The sequence below is a fragment of the Vidua chalybeata genome, chromosome 8 (genome assembly GCF_026979565.1).
Source record: "Vidua chalybeata isolate OUT-0048 chromosome 8, bVidCha1 merged haplotype, whole genome shotgun sequence".
NCBI lineage: Eukaryota > Metazoa > Chordata > Aves > Passeriformes > Viduidae > Vidua > Vidua chalybeata.
In genome coordinates, this window is record NC_071537.1 from 7,736,592 (window position 1) to 7,764,110 (window position 27,519).

Genomic DNA, 27,519 nt, shown 5'->3' on the forward strand with positions numbered 1-27,519 from the left:
TCTTCGTAATGTGTCAGTCAATCCACAGGGGTGGGTGGAATGGTTTAAAAACAGCAAACAACTCTATAAACCTGAACTGGAAGTCAATTACATTATCCTCTAAGGTAGGAAAAAACTCTATAGGTTTAAAAAAGTGATTTATCCCCACCACACAAAAGAAATAATCTAATTTCTATTTATTGAGGAGTTTCATGAAAAGCCAAAGTAACAATCTATTCCAGTTGTTTGAGTCATAAGATCAATTTCCACCTAAATGACTAAACATCATCTACTGTCTTCAAACCAAATATTTTCCTTTGGGAGAACAGGAGAAAAAAAGAGAAGTTTAAGATGTGTTGAATATAAATTTCACAGTGCCCTTCATGCAATCTAATCAAAGAAATTTTAAAAGTATTTGTTTATTCTGGTTTTCTTTGTGTGATCATTTGAATTGAGAATTATTCCTTTAATATAATTTTTCAACCACCACAACTCAGTGGTTGAAACCAGTCCTACAGTCAGACCAGTTGTGCTGGAATGGCTCAGTAATTCCTTCTAGGCACTCTAACAGTAGGTGTACCCATGTATCCCTACACTGTCCTGGCACAGCTCTGCAATATCCATCCTGGATGTAAATATTTCTCCTATCCTGCAAATAGTCTTGCTGAAAATGAGACTCAATGGCAGGCAGAGTGATCCTGCTGAGGTGTCCAGCTAAAGCAGCAGGGCAGCAAGCTGTGCCAGGACTCAGGCTCCTCCAGGAATGACACAGAAATCCTAACCCACACGAGCTGATGCAGCTCTTGAAATGGCCCCTGGGTGCTGTGACTCAGGCCTGTTTGTCCCCTCAGGCAGGAAGAGTGGATCAGCCACGGGCGACCTGGCCGCGGGGGAGGCACAGGCTCAGTCTGAGCAGGGCAGCCAGAAGGGCTGCAGGGCCTGCCATGGGTGGGTACAGCTCCAGCTTTAACTGTTCAGTTCCAGATCCCACACTCAAGATCAACAAGGCTGGCACAGAAGATAAGGCCAGATGTCACAGCATTGTCTACTAGAAGCAGGGAAAGCTCTCCTAGTCTTCCATGACTGAGAACAAACACAGTCTCTGGTAGGCATCACACAAGTTTTCTCATCTTAAACAAAACCAGGTTTTGCTTCTCAGGCTCTAAAAGAAGCAGGGACTTTCAGATCAGCTGTAGCTGACAATACCCATTGCACTAGAGATTCTGAGACTCCATCCTAATGGCAGCAAGCTACCAAGGTCCAGTATCTCTGCTAACAACTTCTAGAAAACTTCACAGCTCTAAGACAAAAGCCTCCTCCCAGTTCCCAAATGATGTATTGATGACCAGTTTATCCTAATTTTTCTTCTACCAGTGTTGCTATCACTGTACTTAAAGATCTGGCCTGTCTATACATCCCACAAATGTTTATAAACAGCAACACTCTTCCCTTCCAGCCTTGATTTTACTTGTTTAAATAAACCATGCTCTGTTAGTGACTTCCACAGCCCTGTCCATCTTAATGGTTCTCCCTCTGAGTCTGTTTCTATTTGTATCCATTAAACCATAGTAACAAAGCATGAAGAATACTACTAATGCTTTCATATATTTAACTGGAACTTCTATGAGCGATCATCCTACCACTGCACTTGGCACTTTAGAGTTTGTAGAGTATATAAAATTAATTATGTTAATTAGTTCATGTTCTAATTGAGATAGACAAGCAAGTTTTCTCCCATGTCACTTTCTACATTTCAATCCAAGACTATAAAATAAATTCTTAATTCTCTTAGTCTCTAAATGTATTCATTTACAATTTATACTGAAGTAATTAAATTCTACACATTATTTGCAGACTTTTTTTCAGGATATTCTGGTTATCCTTCATATTTAAAGTACCTTCCACCTCTGTATTACCAGATTTCATTAGCAGCCTTATAGGTAGATTACAAAAATTATGTAACAATATCAGTCCTAAGATCAGCCTTTAAGGAGCATTGATACCTTTCCATATGTGTTCAGCACACCCACTCACATTTCATGAGGAAGCAGCTGAGTTCCCCTTACTGTTTCCTTATGTATGCACTGCACTCTTCAGTTTCAATGATTTCCTGTCATCAGCTGCTGAGGTTCAGGTAAAATATACTGCATTTTCATGTCAATTTTCTTACAGACTATCTTCCTATGAACTACATTGATAAATTCAGATTTCAACTGTTTTGTTATTAATCACAATATATGCTTCATTATTTCTTTCCTCAAGTTATGGTCTAGAACTCTACACAGTGCTGAAATGAAGCTAACAGGTTTTGAGCTGCATTAATTGCTTTCTTCCTAATCTTAAATGAAGGTGCTATAGATACTAAAGTAAATTTTGTATCTTACCTTATCAGGGAGATGAGCACTGTCTACTTTTTCTATTCAGGACAAGGTATTGTTGGGATCATTATTTCAATCAAGTTCTATTTTAATACATCTAAGTGTATGCCTTTAAAATAAATAGTTAGGTCATAGATTTATTCTAAATAGATTACATTTTTCATTAAAAGTCACAAATAGCAGGGAACTCCCTTCCTAAATCTTATCCTAATTAGACATAGAGAGCATTATCAACCCCATTAATGCAGCCATTTAGTGAAACAAATCAAATAAATTCTGCTAAACTTGCTTTTTCTAATTGTCAAATGACACCATAAAGGTATTTAAAACTCGAGCTGGCTCTTCATTTACCTGTGATGTCCTTTCTCTTGCAATAAGGACACTTGATTTTTCTCACACAATTTTCAGACACTAAATTTCTAATTATGATAGCTATATTTTGTTTACACATTGCGCAGTCCTCCAAGGATGCTTATCAAATTGTTAAAATCCAGCTGAAGATAAATCTGAAGAACATTTCCAGTATGTATGAAATAACTATTCAATACAAGACAATTCCTTCCTACCAATTCTATAGATCTAAACCTTTCTTAGATAACTCTCATTTCTATGATCAACATTAAAATATTTACAAATATGGACCATAGAAATAGGATTTTAACTTAAAATTGGGGGACAAAAAGGCTCCTTGGATATGTGTCTTTATATGCAGATAGAGTATAAATGCACATATATTTCAGAGGACATTTCCCAGACTGTAAAACTGCAGTTTCTCCTTTCTGAATTGATACTTGGCCGGGAGACGACCTGTAAAGTAAAATTGAGACAAAGAGGGCATTATCACAGGGCAGAACAGTTATAAGAAACCTGCTTCTTTTCTTTTTCCATCCAAAAATAGATCTGGCCAAAGCAAATGTTACATCACAGGTCCTCATCTCTGAAGACACAGACTTGTGTGCTTTCTGTTCAAGAACATCCAGGCACAACGGGCCAAAAATCTCAGATTTCAGATCTCCAGGCATTTGGCACAAGCTCTTCCCAGTGCTGCATTTCACCTGCTGCTGCCTGAGCCCCCATCTCGAACCTTCAATAACCCAGCATCACAGAAGCACAACTTTGCTCAGTCTCAACGCTGGGGAATAAGGCAGGCCAAACAAGAGAGTTTGACATCAAAGCCTTCCACTGAAAAGTGGGAACAAACCCAAATCCAGTGAGTACTTCCAGGAAAACCTGAGTTAGACAGCCATTGACAGAGTTGTTCTGGCCACACTCGAGATGCTGTTAGAATAAATATCATAGTACCAAGCAAGCAAAACACTGATTTTACACTGCAGTAGTCATAGCTTCTCTTATACTTTCATTGTTTACTCTTCTCCTTACAGAAAGACTCATTTTTCTCTAGAGAGATGTTAGCCTGAATTGCTAATGGACTTATTTCGAAGTTAATTAGTTTAATTTCAGAATCTGGTCTTCTGCTACATGTCTATCTGCTAGGAGCAGCTCTGTAGGGAGAACCAACTAACTGTACATGTTCCAAAAATTTTATTGGTGTTTTAACTTTGGATTAGGGCTGAATGCCTGTTTGGGGCTAGTGTGCATTATGTGCAACCCTAGAGCCCATTTTTGGTGTAGTTCCTTAAAAAAGGAATGCACTTCCTCTATTTCTCATAATGCAATCCAGAACACAATAAATATGAAGGATCAGGCTTACTTTGAAGGTACCCTACTCATCCTCTTAAAGACTAATTTAAAGACAGCCTGTAATTAGATTCCCCTTTTGCTTGCAGTGCTGATGTTCAATGATCAAAGTATCAATAAAATTTCTCTTAACTTCAAGAGCCTTCAACTATTTTGTTTTTCCCCTGTCTACACCCAGGAGTCAGCAATATTTTCAGCAATTTCAAAGGTAGTCTACTTAACCCTCTTTAAAATGTGGCTATCCTTCCAGTCATCCTGAATTTTTTCACCTGTCACAGAAGTTTTTAACTGTTTGGAAATCTCTCTGCTCCTTTATAGCTTGAAACAATCCAAGACATGGTGTTCCTGGTATCAAAGAGAATCTTCTGGCTGTGAAAACATATTAAGCAAAAGCATCTTTCTATAAAATTCTTAAATAGGTCAAATTGTGCAAGAGCCACCACTTTGGTCTCAGTCAGAGAGAGATTTCTCTTTTACATGTGCCTAGCAAAGAAAGAGAAAGCAAGTCAGTAGTTTTGAGGCATATTTTTTTCCTCCCTGAATTACATCCGCAGCCTTGTGTTAGATAATATCAAGACAGATTAGCCAGGAATGGGACAGCATAATATGGTACAGAACTCAAAAAAAATATTCCTTAGGGCAAAGTTCAGCCTCCCTTATGTTGGGTGAAAATTTTAAATTAACCAGACTTTCTGTAAATACTCAATTTTGTTCTTAGACCAACCACCTCAGGAATGTTTAAGATTACTTGCTTTATTAAAAATACTTTGATTCTAAAAGAAACAATACATTTAACAAGTGCATTTTTTTAAATGAAACGTGTCTTAAAAATAAAAATTATGTCAATTATTTGTCTTCAAAGTCTAAAAGTTTTTATTGAAGCTTTATTCCGTGTTTGTACAACCAGCAGCCAGCTGCAAGTATCTACAAGATCCTTGCATTGAATTCCACGAGACATATCTAATAATCAGAGGATCCTACCTTTTACTCAAAAAAGTTATTCCATCTCAGAGAACACCCTAAAGCATTCTCTTTTCTCAGAAGACCTGTTTTAAATGTGTAACGTTCTTCAGAGCTGCTCCTTTAACAACAACCACAAGATGTCACCATTGTAAAAGAAACTACGCAGTGAACTAGGAAATTCTGGGAATTTATATTCTGAATTTGGGGTTCTAATTATTACACATCTAAATCAATGCACTTGAATGATTTTTTTTTTTTTTAATACAGGCACTAAAGTTACTCAAAAGAAGATAAAAAGACTAGAGTAATAAAAAATGAAACCTGAAATTCTCTCCTAAAGCATACAAATCAAAACCCTTCAGCCACTTGGTTTGAATTACCAAACACAAGAAAAGCTTGTCAGATAGCAAGAGAAAAATTTATGATTCCATCATTGTAAATAATCTGCACAGAAGATAGTATCTGTACAGAAAGTACAGAATATACAGGTATAAATAAATCAAGAAATAAAAGAGAGAAGAAAGTCGTCTCCAAGAGCTTAAGGAAAATTTGGTATTTAGTAAGGGAAAACAATTATATATCCAAGCCAGATCATCTGTGACAGAATTTTTTAAAAAATTAATTGAAATCTATGTAGATTCAGTGACAATCCAAGGAATGATGAAGCAAATTATCTTTATATGATCTGTAGGAAAGAGTGAAAAGCTAGTATGTACAGAAATGCCAGGTGAAAGGAAGGTCAGCAGTGGTCAGATTTCTAATTTTATTTTCTGCTTAAAACTTCTAATTAAGTTCATAGCACTGTATCTGAAGGTACAGGCTAAAAAGCATTTCCAAAGATTTGTGACATTTCCCCATTTTGTACTCATCAATTTGACATTGCAACTAAAAGGGTGATAAGTCTTGCTGCAAATTCTATTCACAACTTCTGGACAGAGATTAAGCCTTCAGGATCTTTTTGTGCACTACAGTCCTGGAAGGTTTCAAAGGACTCAGTAACAAGTCTACACTATTTCCATTCAATGACCATATTGCTAAACCACTTCACTTCTGTGGGTGCACTGACTGCCTTTGAATGAACAACTCATTAATTATTAAGAAGTGAAATGTATTAGATCTCATCATGACTGTGGAGTAATAGGTGTGACAGCTCACAGGAGTTAAAAAGCCATTTCCTTTGACATGCCAAAAGAAACAGCAATAAAACAGAACTGAGGCAGGAAGTCATGGGAAGAGGGCATATCAGCTAAATAGTCTGGAGGAATTTTAATATTTCTGTTAAGAGAATGGCAATTTCTAAGCATAGCAAGCTAAGCCAATTGAGACTTGTAACAGAAGTGGTAAACAATAAAAACAAAAATCCAAAAGCATATAGCATAATTATAGTAAGTGAATTAAACATTTAGGATCTTAAATAATTTATCTGTAATGAGAAACAATAATTTGTGGTGCTGGGAATAAAACTGCACCACATGCTTACAGTACATCCATTAGCCCATACACTCTTGCACCATTATAACAAAGCAGTTCACCTTCCTTTTTCATTGACAGGCTGCTACAAATTATACCCAACAAAAAGCAGACAGTGGCTACTTAACTTCAGGAAACACTAAAAATATGATGCAATGATGTAACATTAAAAGGAGGGAAGGAAGAAAATCAAATTACCTAGACACTAAACTAAGCAAACCTTACCTTGCCAGCTGTCATTGCAGACACAGAGCTTCTCTCCTGTCAGGTCACAGTAGCCATGATCTGGACTCCCACAGTTGGCTTTGCAATAGGGAATGTCACAGGCCTCTCCTTTCCAGTACTTGTCACACTCACAGTACACCCGGCTCGGTACAGACACACTGGTTGTGCACTTGCCATGTTCTGAGCAGTTATTAGGGCAAGAGTTAATTCTGAAAAAAAAAAAAAATGTAAGCTATCTGACAGTAGTCCAGCAGTATTTGTCAGATAAAATATGTTTTACCATGAAAAATTTCTATATACTGATAAAACAAAAGTTTAATAATGATTTTACAGGCAGACGAGTTCAAAAGGTGTTGATCCAATCTTACATACAAAGTCTTTGATGAACTCAGGATCACAAATATCTTGCACTGCAACTAATATTGACATTAAGCAGAAGAACAGGCCCTGCTTGGACAGATCACCACCTATTTTTGCCCTATATTCCAGTATAAGCACTCAGTCCTTTCAAATGCTTGTTATCTCTAGAAACAACCACACTGGAAGTCATTGAGCTTAAACTCTCCACACAGGCATACAGTTAAAGGGTTTTCCTGAGTAGCTTTGGTCCATGCTATAAACAGTGAACCTAACATCTGGAGAGGATAAAAGAGGGAAGAACAAGTAAGGAAAAATACAAGATGGTTAATATCCTGAAACTACTTACAGGTAGCACTGCATTCTTTGAACCCTTAACAAGAGCCACCTTAACTCTGCAGTCCAAAATGCAAAAACAGGAGAGCCTAGGCTGAAAGAAGTCTGTGACTGTTCTGGAAGTTAGCATTTCTGTGATACACCCTACCAAACACTGAGGTCACAGGCAACTGGAGTGCAAAATTAAGCAAAGTGGTTCCAGAAATGCAGACAACTCCTTGAAATGAGGGAAGGTGGAGGACATGGAATATGTGGGTCCAAGAGTTTCCATGAGCTCAGGCAGTACGTGCCTGATGAAGTCCAAACAGGATTTGAAACTCTTTTCGATGACTCACAGCAAACTCAGAATAAAGTGTTACTGCAATCCTCTGGTGATAATACAGACCACTCCCTGCAGATGTGAGATGGATACTGTTCACAGTCTTCCTTACTGAATGAAGCTCTAACTGAATGAAGAAAGGGCTGTTAAAAGTTAGCAAAGAATTGTTCAAGGCTGGCCTTTGACAAGATGTAGTTGTGGTAGGACAGTGAGGAGACACATTTTTGTCTTCTGGAGACTCACTTCTCAAAGGACTGATTCTGTTGCACTGCTAAAATAGAAAATTCCACATCTGACCATCATTCCAAATCTCCTAGGGGTTTTAGCTGGTAACACACATGGCATTAAAACCATTGATGGCATTACCAGCTGTATGCTACAGATGTGAGGAAACTCTCCCCCAGACTCACAGGGAGTGTTCTGCAGGAAGATGAACAGTTAAGTTTTTCCACCAGGAAATATTAGTTGGAAAGCAGACCATTTCCCACTCCAACTGGTTCATTAAGGATTCAAACAAAATGAGAAAAACTCGATCAGCAGAATTGGAAGAAAGTTGCCTGACTCCAAAGAACAGAAAATTTACTCAGACTGTTCTGAAGTGATTACAGTTGTTTGCTACTGAAATAGCACTTTGGTCACAGATTTTGTGTTTCTACCTTCCCCAAAATAAAGGGATACAAGTGGTCCATCAAGATGAAATCAAAAAGTAAGGAAGGTAAGTAAGGTAACAAAAGTAAGGTAACAGAAGCAGCGTGCAATAGACCAGTGACAGAAGAAAAGTTAATGCAGCCATAAAATTAATTGTAGGTACTTCTTTATCATAAAAATGTTACTGCTGGTTCATTAAAAAAATGTTTTAAAAGTATCCGTTGCAATAAAAGACACAGGAGAACAGAGTACATAGGATTTGATGAGTTATATATGTAATGGAATTAAAAACTGGCAAGTTTTTTTCACTTATTTTAAATCTACAAAAGAAAAAAATATTAGGTAATGATATGCAGCATGCACCACATTACCAAGTAATGAAAGAATGCACACACACTCATTTCTTAAGAATGCCATGTCTAATTGCCATTTGCTCCCAAGACAAATAAAAATTGTAATAAAAGTTTCAGGGATAACTGAAAAATGTAACTAATTACAATAGAACTTCTGCCAGGTGATTGCATTTTACTGATGTCAACTGACAAAAATTAAAAATACCAAGTGTTCTAGACTGCTATTTCCAATGCAATATGTATAGTGAGGTTTCCCAAACTTTGAATAGCTATTTATTATCTGGCCAAAGGTGGGCAATCTGCTGCAAATTACAGCAATAATCTTCCCACAGATAATGTGCCAAGTATTGTGCAAGAGTAAAGCTATGGTCAGAAACACAAATAGTAATTTTAAACTAATAAAGAATATGACAAAAATATTACATGTACTTCAACATAAGCAATGCAGTGCTGGCCACCACATCCCAATAACTGCTATTTCAAAGTCTGAAGGGATTGAGAGAAATGAACAGGCACATCTTCAATCATAAAAAAACTGTCACATGAAGAAACAGGTCCAACAGGACCAAGCAATTCCCTCTTGAACTAAGGCATGAAATAGAGAGAGATGTTGCATTGTGTCACATGCACATCCCAAATGAGACAGAAGTTGCAAACAACTGGTGCACATAAAAAGGAAAAGGCTCAGGTCTGCCAGCTGCATCTTTGGAGCTGCTGACACAGAAAAGGAGGCTGGACAAAAGCAATCATGCTCATATCAGATTAGACTTTGCCATCAGAGAACCTAAAAGACACACAGTGCAGATAAGATCTACAAAGGCAGAGTGTAGACTGAGATGGAAAATAGGAGGGGAAATACCCAAGAAGAGGAAAAGAAATAGAATAAAATCTTTGTGGCTGGCACAAAACTCCAAGTGGAACTGTTTGGAAGGTTTCAAAAGCCATAGTATATTCAGCAAGAAAAATCAAGCAACAGATGATCCCAGTTCAAGAGAAGGGAATTTATATGACAGCAGATATAATCTCCCTTCTAGTCCATATGACAACTATATGTGTTGGATCAACACTGGAGGGGATATATTCTAGTTCCATATGGCACAGCAAAAACATACTCTGGGAACAGCCATGTGACTTCACTCAAAAAAAAAAACATACTCTGGGAGATTTTTTCCCCCCAACTCATACCTTCATAATTTCTTACAAGCCCAACCCCTGGTTTTAGATACTTAGCACTGAGTATGACTCATGCTATTGAAAAAAAAAACCAAAGGTAATTACTTAGTACAAAAATACTTACGAATAAAAAATGTTAAATCCCGTTAGGTTATAAGCAGCATCACTAAAGAAGTGCAGCAATGCATAGCCAGATGTAGTAACCACTTCAGGAACAGTTTCATTTCCACGCACTTCAGGGACTATCAGACCACTGGAAAAGAGAAGGACAAAAGTGTTTTTAAGCAATCTTTGGTATATTTAGGGAAAAAAAAAAAAAAAAAAGTAAAAAGGGAGTTCAGTATTCTGCTGGTTAAGTATATAAACAAGATGACTCATAAATAAATTTTTAAAACTTTTTTTAATAAAAGGTAAACAAGGTATATAAAACTTGTCCATGTATCTGCAAGGTAAATCAGGGGTTTCCAGGAAAGTGCCTGTGTGTAAGCATTAACATTCCATTCAATGCCAGCAGTAAGTATCCAAATAAAGGATTTCTGCTGTGATTATCTAACCAAAACTGTTACATTTTGGAATGCATTCTAATACAACTTTACATGCATGTTCCCATAATATTAAGATAAGAAAGCAATCTAGTAAACATATTAAAGCCTCTAATGTTACTTTTTTCCCCAATAACTGAAAATGTCCATACATGATTATGTGGACAGAAAGATTAGTAAATACACTCACCTAAATACAGCTATTAAAGGTGCATATATAGAATCTCCATCATATACATACATATGGTCCCAGCTACATTCTGTGGCAAAGTGATTAAATCTTAATCTTAGTATCGCATTTGGGCTGAAAAAAAAGAATGTTGATGTAACACATTTCCAGAATTACTGAGATCATAAGATCAAGAACTCACAGTAGAATTGATCATGCCAACATAACTTGGTTAAACATTTTGAGTAATTAAATATTTCAAAGTGTTAAATAACAAAAGTCAGGGCAAGCAAATATTTCCCTTTATCTTAGAAAAATATTAAAATAACCTATTCAGTCTACAGCTCATAATTGCTAAAGTTAATAAGAGGCATAAGTTCACCAGATTTTATCAGTGTTCAGAACCACAAATTTAGAGCAATTAAAATATCTCATTTTAATACACTAAATTTACTTTACAATGTCAGGACATTGAACTTTAAAAATCCTTCAAGATAAAATCACCTACACATCCTCCTTCCAGTATCACACTAATTATTGAAAATAAAAATCTTAAAACACAAATCTAAAATTGCAACCAATATTAGTCCAAGTGCCTGCCTCCTCCCCTCTGCCAGCACCTGGGAAATGTCACTACATTTTGGCTGAGGTCCAAATGGATCTGTAAACTTTTGGAAAGGGGAATTTTCACATATCACAGAATTACCAGACATACATATATATATAGTCCATGAAATCTAATGATTATTTTCTTGTAGTTCTCCTTGCTGCTGCCAGGCTTGAGTGCAATTTGTCAGTTTGGAAAACGTGGGGTTTTGTGACAGATCCTTTGGAGAGAGCTCTTTGTTCATTTGTTAAGACAGACTATTATACACATATGTGACTTCCTTGTGTGCTGACATTTGGTTGCTTTACTCCTCCCCAGACTGTGCAGCACATTGATTCCTCCAGCTTCCCACTCTGCCATTTCCTGAGAGCAGGAGGAATGGAGTGGGGAACAGCTTCAAAGCAGAGCTTGCCTGCAGTGTTGAGGTGTGTTTCCACTTTAGTGCAGTGCAGTAGAAATATTCCTGAGCTAGCCTGACTGAGCAAAAAGAGAAGCCTAGCTAGGTCAGACACATATTCAGCTACAGCTTGGTCTTCTAGATAATAAAGATTCAATTTAAATAATTTTGCAAACACTCTCAACTTCGCTGCTCCTTTGTTTAAATTACTTCTGCATATAAGCAGTCCAAAGTCAGATCAGACACATCATTTCTGGATTGCAGCAGAGCAGATATCTAAGGAAATTGAAATTATGACAACATGGAAATACAGAAGGAGTTAATTTTCTTCTAGAATTGTGAACTAGAGTCAGCAAAATCCTAGCCCATATCCTGAGGGGGGGGGGGTGGAGTCCTCCTGAAATGTATCCAATTTGTGCCATTAACACTTAGCCAAACTAATTTATGTGTCTCATTATTTCTTCAGGCATGTCTGTGTGTTTCTGTGCTGCATAAACTGGAAAATTAGCAACAGGCATGAGGCATCTAAACTATAAAACTATTTCAAAACTAAGTACACAAGGAACTGTAGAATGCAAAAGAAAATACTTTATAGAAGCACTAACTTCTGAGAAACACATAACTGAATAAGCATTCTGTACTTGAGGCCATTGCTGATTTATCACTGATATGAGTTAAATAAGATAAGTCAGATAATGAGTTAAATAAAGGAATTCTCTAACTACTTTTGGATCTTACATAAAGGTACTCAGATATGCAACAAATTTATCACAGGGTTTTGAGGGTCTGCAGCACAAGCCAAATACCGATGTCAGACTAATTTTTGCCAGCAATTTGAATGGAAATGGAATTTGGCCAACTCTAAGCAATTCTGAAAATCCTAATACCTTTTTTTAAAAATTCTATATAATATTTAAACAAAATCAAAGCAAACTAACAAAACATCAAACTGCTCGTATTATATCCTCATGCAGTCTCTACGTCAGTTCTTCTGCTCTCTAGAACACACAGTACCAAACTGTTTAGAAAATTTAGGCTATGAAAATAGATACTTACTATCCTTCAATTAACCATGTGCATTTAGTTTTATATTTGTAATTTATAGGTCCATCTGTTAAATATCCAGAAGGTTCTGTTAACCTACAAGAGGAAAAACAGGGCTGTAATAAACCAGAGACAACAGAACATGAATCATCCACATGCCAATAGACCCTTTCTTGATGGAAAGAAAATTGGGGTGGGAAAAACAGTCAAGTCTCTCTTCATATTTCTCATCACACTATTTGTATTCATAAAAACTCAAATTCTGATTGTTCTAATATCATTGATTTGCTTTCTTCCCCCAGGCATTCACTTGTGTGTTTTCTAGTTCACTAGCAAATAATTTAAATTATCCTTTACACAAAATGGATCCAAGCCAGTGTAAGGAGGGTTTGTTTAAGAGCATTTTGGTTTGCTTTACTTATTTGCTTTGCCACTGCCTTACAACTTCCTTCGGAAATTAGACACCAGCCATTCAAAAACTCTCCTAGATCAAGAGAAATTAAGATATAAATCTGAATAAGCACATGTGTCAGCCTGCTGCTCTGTTATTCCTAGTCAGTACCCTGTCTCTGCACAGTGCTCTCCAGGGATTACCCAGGAGTAAATCCCTGCAGATTCTCCACACAGCATCACACCACCTTCAATGACTTGCAGCTCAGGGACACTTTCAGTCCACAGCTGTGCCTCTGGGTTCATGCTTTATACCACTCAAAATGTAATGATCTGTGTTTTATTTCCCTTCTTTCCCTCCTCTGCCCCTTTTCCAACCTGAGAAATCCTTGCTCACTGTCTTTAATAAATTTTTGTATTCTCCTAGAGCCTGCTGAGATGCAACAGAGATCAGCATATTGTATTCAAGATGCAAGTGAACCATGAATTGTACAGTAGCAATATTATTTCCATTTTATTCTCTATTCCCATTTAAGATTTTATTTGCTCTTTCAACAACTACCATTCTGACATTTGAAACAGAAATATCTGCTATAACTTTTTTGAGTGTTAATAGCTCAATATTCATCACATATAGAAATTCCTTTTATGTAGGAAGAGAACCTTTTTCATCCATTCATATTTATTACTTTGTATTAATCTATGCAGTGATAAAACAGCAGATGAAATTCAATAATCTATTAACATAAGCTTTCTGAAAGAGCCTGTTATCTTCAGCACATTGTATCTTCACTAATTCATTCTATTTTCTGCATCCTTTATGATTATGCTCAGGTCTTAACACATCTCCAGTGGCGTTACTCCACTGGGGAAACAGACCATCCCACTCTTTAATAACATAACAAATATAAAAACATCCTCAGAAACATTCATTTCTTTCACTCTATTGTAGAAAGAAAATCATTAAGAATAAGTATCACTAAATAAGAAAAGTTTTGTTCATCTCTTTTGTGTGCTTTTTTTAATAAAAGGCAGTAATACATAATATTCCAATCAAAATCATTTCAGTGCTGTCATATGATTTATATACAGAAGTAAAATCTTATTTAGCAATCCACAGAACATATATTTTTCTGGAAGAAGTATGAAATATTACAAGTACTCATTTGCAGTCATGACCATTGCCTTCTTAGAAGCTGTATAGTGCAATGGAGGTGACTTACAAGAGTTGTTCTTATTAGATCAGCCCTTTGGTACGAGTAAAGTACAAACAATTTCCCTTGTCTCCTAGGATGGTAATTTTTTGATAAGTAGTTTCTTTTGGAAGAGTAGATAGCCTTTGCAACAGCCATTTCACTTTGTTGGAAAAAAATTAAATAAATAAGAGCACAGCATTACTTTGCAATAATGTTTGTAGAAAATGGTAAGATAAGGGCTTGTTCTATTCAAAATAAATACATAGCAAGACAGATATAAATTAATGTAAGTTTCTTGAGTCATACCAAGAATTTTTCTGTATTATTTTTCTTTCCAAGTGTTATCAAATACCAAATCCCATAACTCACAAAGATGAGCAGCACCACTTTCAGGTAACCCCTTGCCCAGTCAAGGGTAATATTCTCTTTCATATAAAGCCAGGTATTCATCAGCAGTTTTCCTCTGTGGCTACCAGTGATTTTGTCAAATAACCACAATCCAGATGAGTCACCCTGACTATGCACTCATGAGTCACAGAGGTGCCTGCATTGCACCCCACTCCTTGCTCACCTCTGAGAAAGCCTCAGTGATGAGAGGAAGCCAGAACAATTTGTGTGGCCTGCCCAGGCACCACAGGTCTATCATACCCAGACTCCAACCTCCTAAAAAGAGCACACAGGGCTAATGCTGTGTGTTGTCATTTGAAATTGCACATCAGCTTTCATAATATTCTCAACAATATTTTTTTCCTAGTTGGCAGGGTTATAATCAAAGCCTATAAAGAATTAGAGGGTGCGTGCCAAGAGAGCACTTCCCATCTCTGTATACTGTAAAACAGATCTACCAAGTAACAGAAAGACAGCAGGATGCTGCACATTTAAAAGCATTCAGAAGCACCAGTGACAGATCAGTCACTCACCAAGGTAATCAGCCAGCAATAGATTCCATGAAATATGTGACACTACAGGGTTTCACCTAGCAGACAGACACACCAGAAATGCAAGGGCTAAAGCCAACACAGGGCAACCAAAGGGATGTCTACATTCACCTGGAATATCACCACTGCTATAAAATAATGGCAAGTAAAGAACGTACAGTGGCAATATTTACCACTGCAGAGACTAAACCAAGACAGATGCATTTCAAGAAAAAAGTACATTCTAGTTCAGTCAGAAATTATTGGTCCAAAGTGAAGGACTAGTCAGATGAAATCTACGCCTGCAATACATAGGACGTCAGAGCAGGTTATTAAAATGGCCCTTCCTGCTGCAATATTTATAGAGCTGTGAAAAACGCAGTCTTGTCATCTCCTGCATCTTCCTACAAAAAATAATATCACCAAATCTTTTAGAGAGGGGCACTACTTTAAACCAGAAAAGTCATTGGCTATTTTCTGTAACCAGCAGAACATGAAGATCCACAAAACTGCTAGTAGATGGACAGAGGTCTGATTTATAATATTGGTGCTTTAGGAGAAACAAAGCATAAGCTACACTCATGATATTACAAATATTTACTATTAAATAAAGAGTTATAAAAAAATTCATTTATGTCTATATTACTTAGTGTCACATTTCCACAGATAATTTTAAGAAATGTTGGATTACTTTGCAATTCCTACTTCAGATGTATCTGAATATACAATATAGAGCATATTTTGCTTCACAGATCCATCTCAATATCAGTACTGGTGTGTCAGTCAGGAGCTATTCTCTCCATTGCTGAAAATTTTCCTTCATCTCCTTTTCATCTTTTATGAAAATATGTTTTATTAAAAAGAAATAAAAATCAATAACTGTGCTTCAAAGTTACAAGATCAAGTTCTTCATAAATAGAAGTACTGGCAACCTTTCCAGTTGAGACCTTGTGCCTAACATTACAGCAGGGAAAGAGACTGCACAGATCTGAGATCAGCTGAATATATTCATAAAGAAGGGGGAAAAAATTCAGACCACCTGACAGCACAAGCCTGACTCAGTGAGAAAGAAATGCAGAAGTGATCAAGAGGCCATTTCTCATACCACAATATTGAGTGACAGACTAAGAAGATTTTCCAGTATTTTTTCAAAGGAATATCTTAAAAACAGTATGTTCTGAAAAACCCACAAAGGCAGTTTTTTCTTTTCCAGGCATAAAGCATTGACTAGCACCTTACAAAAATTCAAAGAATTTACATTTGATTTTCCTGCGTTTTTACATTCATTGTCTAAATTGCTGCTGGGGTTTTTTTGGTTTTTTTTTTTTTTTTTCACATATGAAGATAGGATATACTGAACATACTGTAGCTCTAATTTTTCTTCAATGACTTATCAAGAGGAAGAAATATTCAATACATTAAAGAAATATCTGCATATGCCAATCACACTCCTCTACTTGTTACATACTGCTTTGCAGTAATAGAAGTTATGTTTAGAAACAGAAAGGACATTCACAGCAACTTCTCACATGCCAAGTAATCACAGGCCTGCTCTTAAATAGGTTTCAGTTTATTCATTGACAAAGTAGCAGCTTCTGTTGCAAAGTGAAAACCCTAGTGATTAATTCCTTTCATCCTGAGTCCATCTTTCTAAGTTACTTTAAACAAAACCCATGCTCCAAAAATCCCAGAAAAGTAAAATCAAGATTAGAACACACAATTTTTTCCCATGAGGAGATAGCCTGTATTTCAAGAAGCTTAACACTTGTGTTAAAAAAAACAAACAAACAAAAAAAAAACCAAAAAAAAAAACCACACAACCAAAAAACCACCCTAAATTAGCTGAGATATAAACTCTGATTGGTGCAAATCTTTAATTTAAGGTTAATTCTGGCAGGTGTTCTCTTTCTGAAAAAGGTTGTTGTTCTACAGAACATTTTTGCAATAGTCCCCAAAACAACAAAGCATTCTGCATAGGAGTAGATGTTGCTTTCAAAGTCCAAACTTATATGGCATCTTACTTATGCAATGTATTTTCACTTACATAAATGAAATCTGTTCCTTGCTTAGGCTGCACAGCATTATATAAACTTACAGAACACAGACCAGGACAGGTTGTTTAGAATAGGATATCTGAATGTTTGACACTGAGGGAATCCACAAAATGACTTGAAATGTGGGCACAATTTTACAAAGACCTGCTAAACAAACCAGATGCAGAAGATAAAAATAGTATTATAATACTAAATGTAATATTTATTCTATTTTAAAATAAAAATGTAAAAATACTGCATTAACTACTCAAGAATTTTCTTCTACCTCCTCACAAATAGTATTTGGCTTGTTTTTTTTTTTTACCAAAAAACCCTTAAATTGCCATTTCAGTTACAACATGTCCTAACACCTATCCGAACTGTACTGAAATATTTTTTCAGTTATTTATCTAATTTGATTTTAATAATTCCAATTACAGAAGTCTACAACCTTCCTAGGCAATCTATTTTAGCAATGACTTATTATTAGAAAGTATTTCTAAATATCTAATTCACCTTTTTTTCTTACTTATACATATTTCCTGAACACAGATCTGGAAATCAGGTAAAATTCTTACTCTTTCTGCTCATCTTTTACCTTAATCATCTACCTTCAGCCTTTTCTTCTTTGAATAAAGCAATTTAATCTAGCAATCCTCATGAGTCATTTTCTAGACTTCCTTCTTCTAGAACATTTCCAAGTCATCTGCACCTCAAAATGGTACCTACTTCTCCAGCTGTAGTCTTGACCAGCACAGCAACCAGAGAATTATTTAATATACATGATGTTGCCAGTTCTCCTGAATGCAAGTAGTAGTAGAACTGTTTTTATGCTGATTTGTGTACAACCAGTAATTCCCCAAGATTGCCAACTTCCTCCACAGGAGGAACTAAATGGCATTACTCTAGTTCACCTTTCTGAGGTTAATCATGCCTGCTCAAGTGTAGAAATTCAAATCCAATTCTGCCCATATCAGGCAGTATTATATGGGATCAATGCAGCTCACATCAGTTGGAAATTGCTGCATGGAAAATGTCATTTGTAATCACTTGCTCAGAAGGAAAATCTATTTTTCTTTCTCTGATATAAGTATTTACTTAAAAGATAGTAACTTCTGGCCACACTACATAGTGAGGAACCCTACTTAAACAGCAATGAACTTACAAGAAAACAAAAAATTCTATTTATGTATATTTGGGATAAAGGTCTTCAAAACCTCCTGCATCTTTCATAACAGCCCTTTTTCTATTACTCAACTATGTCAACAGCTTCTGAATATTCATATTCATTATTCATTCACCTTACAAAGCACTAACACCAGCATAAAGGCAGTACTAGCAAAAATTAAAACTCCCGTGCACCCATGGTCTCCATCATGACAGTTGCATTAATTTTGTATACTATAATGCAAGTCATTCAAGCAATTACAACATGCCACCATTTTTTTCTGTTGGTTACAACTAAGCAGTTGCCAGATACCAGCACTGCGAATTAGAGGAACTAAAGCAAAGTTTTCTTCCTCCTCACGGTTCTAAATACTAAGTCCAAAGAAAAGTACTGATGAATAAAGGGCCTTCTACTTTTCCTTTTCCTAAAGAAATTTTCCCCTTTCGTTTCCAGTAATAGCACATGTCAGAATGATCCATTTCAAGTTTTTTTTTATAAAAATGATTCACAGAATTATAGATGAATAGAGTCCAAGAGATAAGGTGAATAACAGGCACAGTAATCTCTCCCACTCCACAAATGATTGGAGTCTTTTCATTTAAAAGCTTGATACAGAAAGGGAGAAAATAATTCTACTGAAAGTACAGCTGCATAGAATGGACCTTGAAAAAAGCCATCCTTTTGTCTTCAGATTTTTCTTCAGATTACTTAAGAGATAGTAAAATATTCAGATTTTTCTTCAGAGTACTTAAAAGATAGTAAGATGCATATATATATTCCTTAAAATATGTGAGTATAAGCCATAACTATCTAAAAAAACCAATCCAAATTCTGATTGCCTGGAATCTAAGCAAAGAAATACACCACAACTAAGAACTGTGTCACCCCCAAACATTCACAAGTTAACCACAAAATTTTTTATGCTACTCAATTTTACACAGATGGATTTACACATAATATTTATGAGAACTTCCTATAAAATTAAGTAGAGCTGAGTCTATCTACAGAGTTCAACAGCAAACTCCACGTTTTCTACAGAACCACTACACCAATTAACAGTTCAAATCTTGCCAATATTTTCCAGGAGGCAGTGGTCCTCCATCTCCACTTAGAGATCAGTGCCTTTTAAAAGATACTGCAAATAGCACAATATCCTCTACTGACCTGGAAAAAACTTAGTGAAAAGAAATGAAGTGAAAGAAATGTAGCTTCACCTCTCTTACCTGGAATACTACAGACATTTCGTATTTCCTATTTTAATATCATGGTTGGACAAAATCATATGAGACAAGCATATATTCTATTAGAAATGCTCAGGCTAGTTCATAGATGGCATCCAAAATTCTGACTATAAATAGGCCTGGCACCAAGCTTAAATTAAAAATTGATAGAAAATCAAGTTGGCATTTCATGCAAAAACCAAACATTATATAATACCCCGTATCACTATTTCATCTAAGTATGGCTGTAAATGCTACTCCAGATAAAAAATCCCAAAGGTCAAAAAGCTGTATAAAAATAATCCCTGTTTTGAGTAAGAGGCTGACCACTTACCCAATCCATTGACCAAACTTCTTGCACTCTATTTCCTGTCATAGTTACTAATTTTCTCAAAAAAAAGAGCAAGGTTTGAAATATTCAAAGTTCTGACAATTCAGTCTTGAGCCACAAGAATATTAACAGTAATCCCAAAGGTTTCTCCTGTATGCAGATAGTTACTATTAGAAGCAAACAGAAATTCAAAAATAATCTGCCAGGAAGCAAGGAGACACCCCATTGCTCTAACATTTTACAACGTTCGCGTCAGCAAAGACTTACTTTTATGGCCAAATGTTGCCAAGATAATGAAGAAATTAATTAAAAAAAAAAAAAAAAAAAAAAAGAACGCATTCTCTCAGACTGAACTGAACTGGTCCTATTACTTACTTTTTCCTACCACATTAACACTGTTATTATTTCGTTTGGAAAAGTTCTGTACCATCATAGATTGTGTTACTTTAAGATCACCCTTATTTTACTTTAAGATCACTCAGAGTAACATATTATCTTTATGTTATTCCTCATATTGAAAACAAACAACAAAAAAGTTATACTTTTTTAACCTTTTTTTAAGGTTTCTTTAACAGCAAGAGATTTTCATTTTCTAGGCTTTATTTTCCACAAGGCACCCTCCATTTCCAAAAGTGGTTAAGTGTATGTTCTGGCATTATTCTGTTAACATCTCTAAATTCTGTCAGGGTACTCTTCATCCCATCCTCCGGATCACCACATGTTGGACACAATATTTGTCACCACAGGCCCCCAGCCGGGTAATAATTAGCATCAACTCCATGATTGCAGAAGGCTGATCAACTGCTTTATTCTATCATCTTATACTATATTATACTATATTTATTAAGCAACCCTTCCAGCCAGTCTGATACAGCTTTGACCTAATTGGTCAATCCATCTAAACACCATCCAGTGTCCAATTTGGTGAACAAATCTCCGTGACACATTCCACATGTGCACAACAGCAGGTGCAGCAAGTGGAGATAAGAATTGTTTCTCATTCTTTTCTCTGATCTTCTCACAGGCTTCCCCAGGAAAATGCCTGGGAAAGTCTGTGCCTGCTCTGTGTGGACAGAGAGCTGCTGCCACAAATACTGATCCCAGCGAGATCCCACTTGTGACAGGAGCTGTTTACACATGACCAGGCAGAGAGCTCCTCATCTACTGCACAGTCCCTTGTCTAGACCCCAACAAATCTACTTCTGTACCAGGAGGGTGTGGGAACCCACATCCAAAGCCTTGGAGAAATTGAGGTAGACCGTGTCTCAGCCCACATCAACAAGCAGGTTACTTTGTCATAGAAAGCAAGCAGGTGTGTCCAGCACATTCTGACCTTGGTGAATCTTTGCTGACTTTTCCCACTCATGTTCTTCATCTAACCAGGACAATTCATTCAATTCCAAGTTTCCCAGAAACAAAAGTAAGACTGATGAACCTTTAATTTCCTGGACCCTCCTTTCAGCCCTCTTCGTAGATGGAGTTGTCATGAGCTTTCTTCCAGTCTTCTGGAACATCCCCCAATCTCCGGAACTTCTCAGAGATGACAGAGAGCAGCCTCACAACATGAAGAGCTTTCTGATCAGCCCCAGGTGGATTTTGTCAGGGCCCATTGATTTATAGGGGTCAAGCTCCTGTAATAGTTCCCATACCAACTCCTTTGCTGACAGTGGGTCTGTGTTTGCATCAACTTGGATTTTTGTTGCCAGGGCCTGGGGCTCAACAGAGCCAGCAAAGAGAGGTGTGAACCAAGTGCTGAGAACCTCTGTCTTTCCACATAGTTGGTGACTAATTCACCTCTCCTGTTTAACAGGCAATGTTGTGTTCTGTTTCTGCCTGTTTACGTACCTGAAGAACACTTTTCTTGTAGTTTTTGATGCTTCTGGTCATTTTCAATTTAAACTGAACTTCTGCTTTCCTGACTGCATCTCTGCACAGCCTGGGAATGCCCTCACCAGGTATTTCTCTGCTTTTCCATCTCTGGTACAGTTCTCATTTCAGCAGACTCAGAAGCTCACAGTTAAGCCAAGGGGGTCTCTTGTTCAACCTACTTCCATTGCCTTTAAATAGAATTTAATCTCAGTAGTTTCTACATTGGCTACAGGTTTTGATCTAAACACAGGATTAACATGAGTGAAGGATAAAGTTATTTATAAATTTTTAGGCATTTGTGTATAAACTTTAAACATGTGTATGTATATATTTATATACTGAGCCATATATACATGTATGTATTTTATAAGACTTCTATAATTAACCAAACATGCTACAGTATTTTAAAATGTGGAGCAAAAAGCATATGGGCAAGGCAGGCTGAGGTACTTGGCAACAAGGTAATGCTCTGTGCCAGTTTTTCACTGTACATCACCATAAATCTCATTTCACTTGTGACCTAGTTCAGGGTTTTAACTTAAGCCTCCTGAGGTAACAGGCAAATGCTCTAAATCCAGTGTGTCACCAACTCCTAAATTTCTCCTTGACTATTTAAATCAAGTTTATGTGTTCACCAAGAGACACCTATTTCTACCTTCCAATCATTTAGAGTGATTAATATTGAACCATCAGATTTCATGTCTATTAAGGACAGAATTCTCATGGCAGAAAACTATCTCATATCAGAAGGCTGCAAGCACCAGCTTTCAACAGCTGTATTAGTTTTGAAAATATAAAAATGCGGTAAAATTTGGTGCACAGACACTTTCCAAAGGAAAAAATGTATCACTTTCTTTTAGCATCCCATCCTAAGACTTTTCAAGACTTTTTAAAATCCATATATATTAAAAAAAAAAAAAAAATCAAACCAGCAACTCCTCCTTCCTCTCTTCCCTTTCCCATCAGCACACATACAGCCTCATAAGAGGTTCCCAGTCCCTGAACACAACCTCAGTACAAATGTTGAGATAAGAAGAGTTAATAGTTCTTTTAAAAACCTAATTGATTAATAAATTCAAAGGGCTGGTCACTGAGTAAATTTCAAGTACTGTCTTTCAGATAATTATAGAGATAATCACTTACTTCCAACTTGTCTGGCTGTAGCAATTATCAGGACATTACACTTTTGCCTTAAATATAAAGCACATCCCTCTGTTTGCTGTAAAGAAACGGAATAATGGCATTCATGTCTCTAGGGTATTACAAAGCATTTTTGTTTGGGGATATGAAAGATTCTTACTAGTCATAAAATAGCATCATTTCAGAATACATTTCACTCATGTGGCAGGTGTCATTTCACTCATATTTTATGCTTGACTTTATAATTTATGGGTACGTCACAACACTGTTAGCAACTTCCAACACTCCATCTACAAGTGGATGAAGAGGTATAAGAAAGAGAGACTATGATATTTTTAGTTTTAACTATGACAGCTCCAAGTTTCCCAGAAGCAATCATTTCATATATTGGTTGAGGGTTTTGGGGGTGTTTCTCTTTATTTGGGTGAGTTTTTTGGTTTTGGGGTTTCTGGGGGGGCAGTGGGAGGATATCTCTGGCCTGTAATTTGTTCTGTATTTAAATGCAAAACCAGAATGAAAGAAATATTGATGTTTAAAATGATAAACAAAAGCTTATAGCAATTTTAGCAAAATATAAGAACGGGGAAACAGAACATACAAAAATTTATCATAGGACTGTTGTCCCCCAGGAGAATCCAGGTCAGGGGAACATTGCTTGGAATGCCTTACTTTAAAGAGTAAACAGCGGCACACAGCTACAAGGGCAGAACCCTGATGGGCCTGTACAGGGATAGGGCAAAGCATGTGGGACACACAGCCAGCCTGCCCTGTCAGTGAGAGGCCACAGGAAGTGTAGGACCATCACTGATGAGCAGGAATTCTTATGACTGCTCCCAGGATAACAGGCTCTCAAGAGGCTGATGATCTGACTTCTCTTAGGAGAAGTTCTCAAAGTTGCTGCTGATCTATTCCCACTCGGGTCCAACACAAACAGAATGGATTGGAAACAAGGACCCACTCTTCACCAAGACAGTATGAACAGAAATACCACCAGTACATAGCTTCATGCTCAAAAGCCAGCAGGATTCAATGGAGCCATACACTGAATTCTAAAGTCAGTAATTAGGCTGTTGGAAGAAACAAGTGGAGGAAAAGAAACAAGAAGTTGGTTAATTATTCTGGAATAGGATCAGAAAAAAGAAGTGACCCTAAGGCTTAGAGAAAAAGTGATGATTCAGGTAGCCAAATGCACTAGAGCAGGGAATTGTTCCAACAAAGCTGCGTGGTCAATGAGAATGAGAATGATGGGTTGGTTGGTGCTGCCCCTTCTCAGATTCCATGAACCATATGCCAAAGGAGCACGAGCAGCACACCCTCCATGGGCCACGCTGTGGACAAGCCTTCCCAGTTCTTGGCAACTACAGACTGATAAAGAAGCATTCAAACAGATACTGCTGCTATTTAATATGCCAGTTTACAAACATGCCAGAGTATTCCTGCCAGCATTTCACTGCTTCAACTATAATTTAGTTGGGTTTTTTTGGAACGTACCAAACCAGAAATCTAAATGGCTCTAGTCACCTCACCCAATAAGCCATCCATCAGTCAATGTAGAGTTACTTTCCTGGCAATGGTGGAATTCTTACAAAAAGACCTTTGAAAGATACAACAAAAACAGAGTAATTATTGCTTCATTTGATCAGCTTAAACAAAACTGGAAAACATAGCAAATTCAGAAAGAAGTGCACTGGTTCATATATAGAAGAGAGACATCTGAAAGGCTATTACTCAGCTGAAGGAAGATTATTATTGCAAGGATGCCAGTTAAAACTAATCCTGTTTAAAAATAAAATTTACTTTCCTTGCCTACATGACCTTACCTGTTCTACTGGACTGTTCCATGAGTACCTTTCCAGTCCACTATTCCAAACAACAGGCATGCACTGACATTAGCAAAACCTTCTATATCGTCCATAATTCAATCATAAATATTTTCTCTTGTTTATTTTTAATTGTGAACAAAGATAATTTATTTTTAAATGTTTTGGATGCTTGGTTTTGCTTTTCAAAAAGTTTTACTACAGGTAAAAATAAGTGAGTAAATATGAAAACTAATAAAACCAAATCTCCTTCTAAATCCTAGAAAACCATACAAACTGCAATAAATTCTTAATATTTATTGGAGAAAACTCATCAAATATTCCTTGAAAGACTCTGTTATTGACATGGTCTGAAAACAGTATTCATCAAGAATTCGAAACTGGTTTAGAATCCAGATCAAAAGAAACCTCTCACAATAACAAAAGTCTTAATACTATTTTTATTCAGTTCTCAACTTGTGGATTTTGAATTTGGCATTTGTGGACTAGAATTTGGCATTTGCGCTACGATCTCAGATAACATATAGCTCTAAAGTTTCCATCATCTCAGTGTTAGATGATCAAAACTAATTCTATGCTTATCAATGCAAAAATAATTTCTCTTGTAAAGAAAATGTCTTCAAAGATAAATTCCTGCAACATTAACAGTTTAATACTAGCAACAAGGAAACAAAAAAGGAAACTAATTTCCTTAAATTTTTTGTTGACAGTAATGCCTTTCAGTACTGTTGCAATAAATAAATAGTGTTCTTTCACCATGTGACTATTTCTACGCCAAGGTCTTGCCAGAATCAAAGATGGTAGAAATCAAAACAAGAGCAAGTGAAGTTATGGACAAAAGAACGTTCCCTGTTCAAGGAAAAATCTGCATTACCTAAGACCACAGCTGAACCTCAGTTTTTAACAGAGTTTCTGGTTGTTGCTACTCTTTTGTTAGATCTTATCCTGCATAAGCATCTGTTCAGTGATGCTTAAAAAGAGATTAAGAGCTGAAGGAGGAGGGGGGTAAGCTTCAAGAGCAGAAAGGCTAATATTCTGATATATTCAGCTGTAAAATGAATCAGGACATACTTCTAGGTACATCTCTAAACCTTCACCCCACAGTCAAAACAAACTTTTTTTTGGCCTTTGATTAGTTACCAGAAGGTGCTCTTAAATCATTAATCTGAACTTCAATCACTCCTGACCTCAGCCCTCTGAGGACAGCATTGTGCCCAGGACTCGCAGTAGGTGATTAAACTGGAACCTAGTACAGTTAAAGCAAAATTCTAGCAGGGCTTGCTTTTCACTAAGGAAGCTGAGGGTTATCATCAGCCTAAAAAGAGCCAAAGGGCTTCTTGAATCATCTCCAAAATAAGCCTTTATTTAAAATTGGAAAAAAAAAAAAAAAACTAAAACACACCTCTCTGGATGTATGCTCTCAAATGGAAAAAAGAAAAATTACAGAAGTTCCAAAGAGAAGACAATTACATATTTTACACCATCTCAAACTAGACAATTAGGAAGCTTCAGTCATGGCTTTAAGAGAAAAAGGTTTAAGATTTAGGATTTATAAATATAGCTATTTTGATAAATCATTTAGGGGAAGAATTGAAAGGGAAAAACATGTTCATCAAAACATGTGGTATCTTAGTTTCTGTGACAATAAAATACATAAACTATATGTTTGTGGAAAGAGTTTTACTTTGATCTGTGAATTGGCTCATTTTTGTCAGCTGTTCATAAAATCCACACGTGCATTTATACTTTACCATATGTATTCTCTCCCAAAACAGGTGCCAGATACAGATCAGGCTGTATGAACCACCAAGAGCCACAGAGGCAGAACAAGGCACAATCCTGTACAGAGGTTATTTTGCACCATCTCTACCTCCCAGCTATGCAAAAATGAAGCAGAGCCCCTTTTCCCTTGAGTTTCTGGAAGCAGGCACGAGCTGTGAAGTGAACACAGTGAGCTGACCAGCTGTAAGTGGCCAGCACAGCAGAGTCTGTACCCTCCCATCAATGAGCCCTCACCAGCCTGGGGAGCTGGAGTCACATCTGGAGTGACAATCACCAGGATCCAGCTCCTGACCAACAGAAACTCTAGTTCAGGGTGATTTTTGTCTCACCTTCCCACCCTCAAGTATCATCTTAATAAAATAGCTACTTTTTAAACACCAACTCTAGAACATTTTTATCTGAATATACAAGATTGAGATGGATTCTTCAGACTGAGACTGGGAATTGCCAGTCTAATGTCAGCTTTTGCATTTAGTTAGAAAACAAGCTAAATCTTTGCTTACAAAATCACTAGGAATACAATTTTTAAATCCCTTTACATTTTAAAATGCTTTTTCTTGAATAAGCCTAAGGATCTGAGGTTCCAATTCATAGAAGTTCTTAGGCTGCAAATCCATTTACTAAAGATAGGATTATAGAGCACATGTATATAATTTTACATACGATACTTTTAGGGAATTTAAACTGACAGGGCTGCTTTAAAAAGCTTTCAGCTGATAAGTGAGCTTTAAGGAAGTATTTACTCATATTTCTTGAATTTCAATACATGCCCTGTACTATCACAAAAATTTCAAGAGATCTAAAAACGTTACTAAAAATGGACACAGTGCTTGTCTAGGTTGCTTTGGTGTAAATCTGCAAGAGATGCCTGTTGTATATAACAGGGATACAGGACTGGGTATAACAGGCAAGACAGGGCAAAGCCCAGCTTCAGAAAGCTGTTGGAAGGCTTTCAACACTTTTAAGCTGTAGTTCCACATATTCTTCTCATTACT

General features: G+C 36.7%; 1 protein-coding gene across 4 annotated transcripts in view; it reads right to left on the minus strand.

Annotated features, from left to right (window-relative positions):
• Positions 1-27,519, minus strand: part of ATRNL1 (attractin like 1) — a 433,916-nt gene that overhangs the window by 382,107 nt on the left and 24,290 nt on the right. For all 4 annotated transcript variants that reach the window (XM_053949025.1, XM_053949022.1, XM_053949023.1 and 1 more), the window contains exons 2-5: positions 12,671-12,754; positions 10,632-10,745; positions 10,024-10,152; positions 6,714-6,922 (exon numbers count right to left, since the gene is read on the minus strand). In XM_053949025.1, the coding sequence (XP_053805000.1) occupies positions 6,714-6,922; positions 10,024-10,152; positions 10,632-10,745; positions 12,671-12,754 (536 nt within the window). The remainder of the gene's footprint in view (positions 1-6,713; positions 6,923-10,023; positions 10,153-10,631; positions 10,746-12,670; positions 12,755-27,519) is intronic.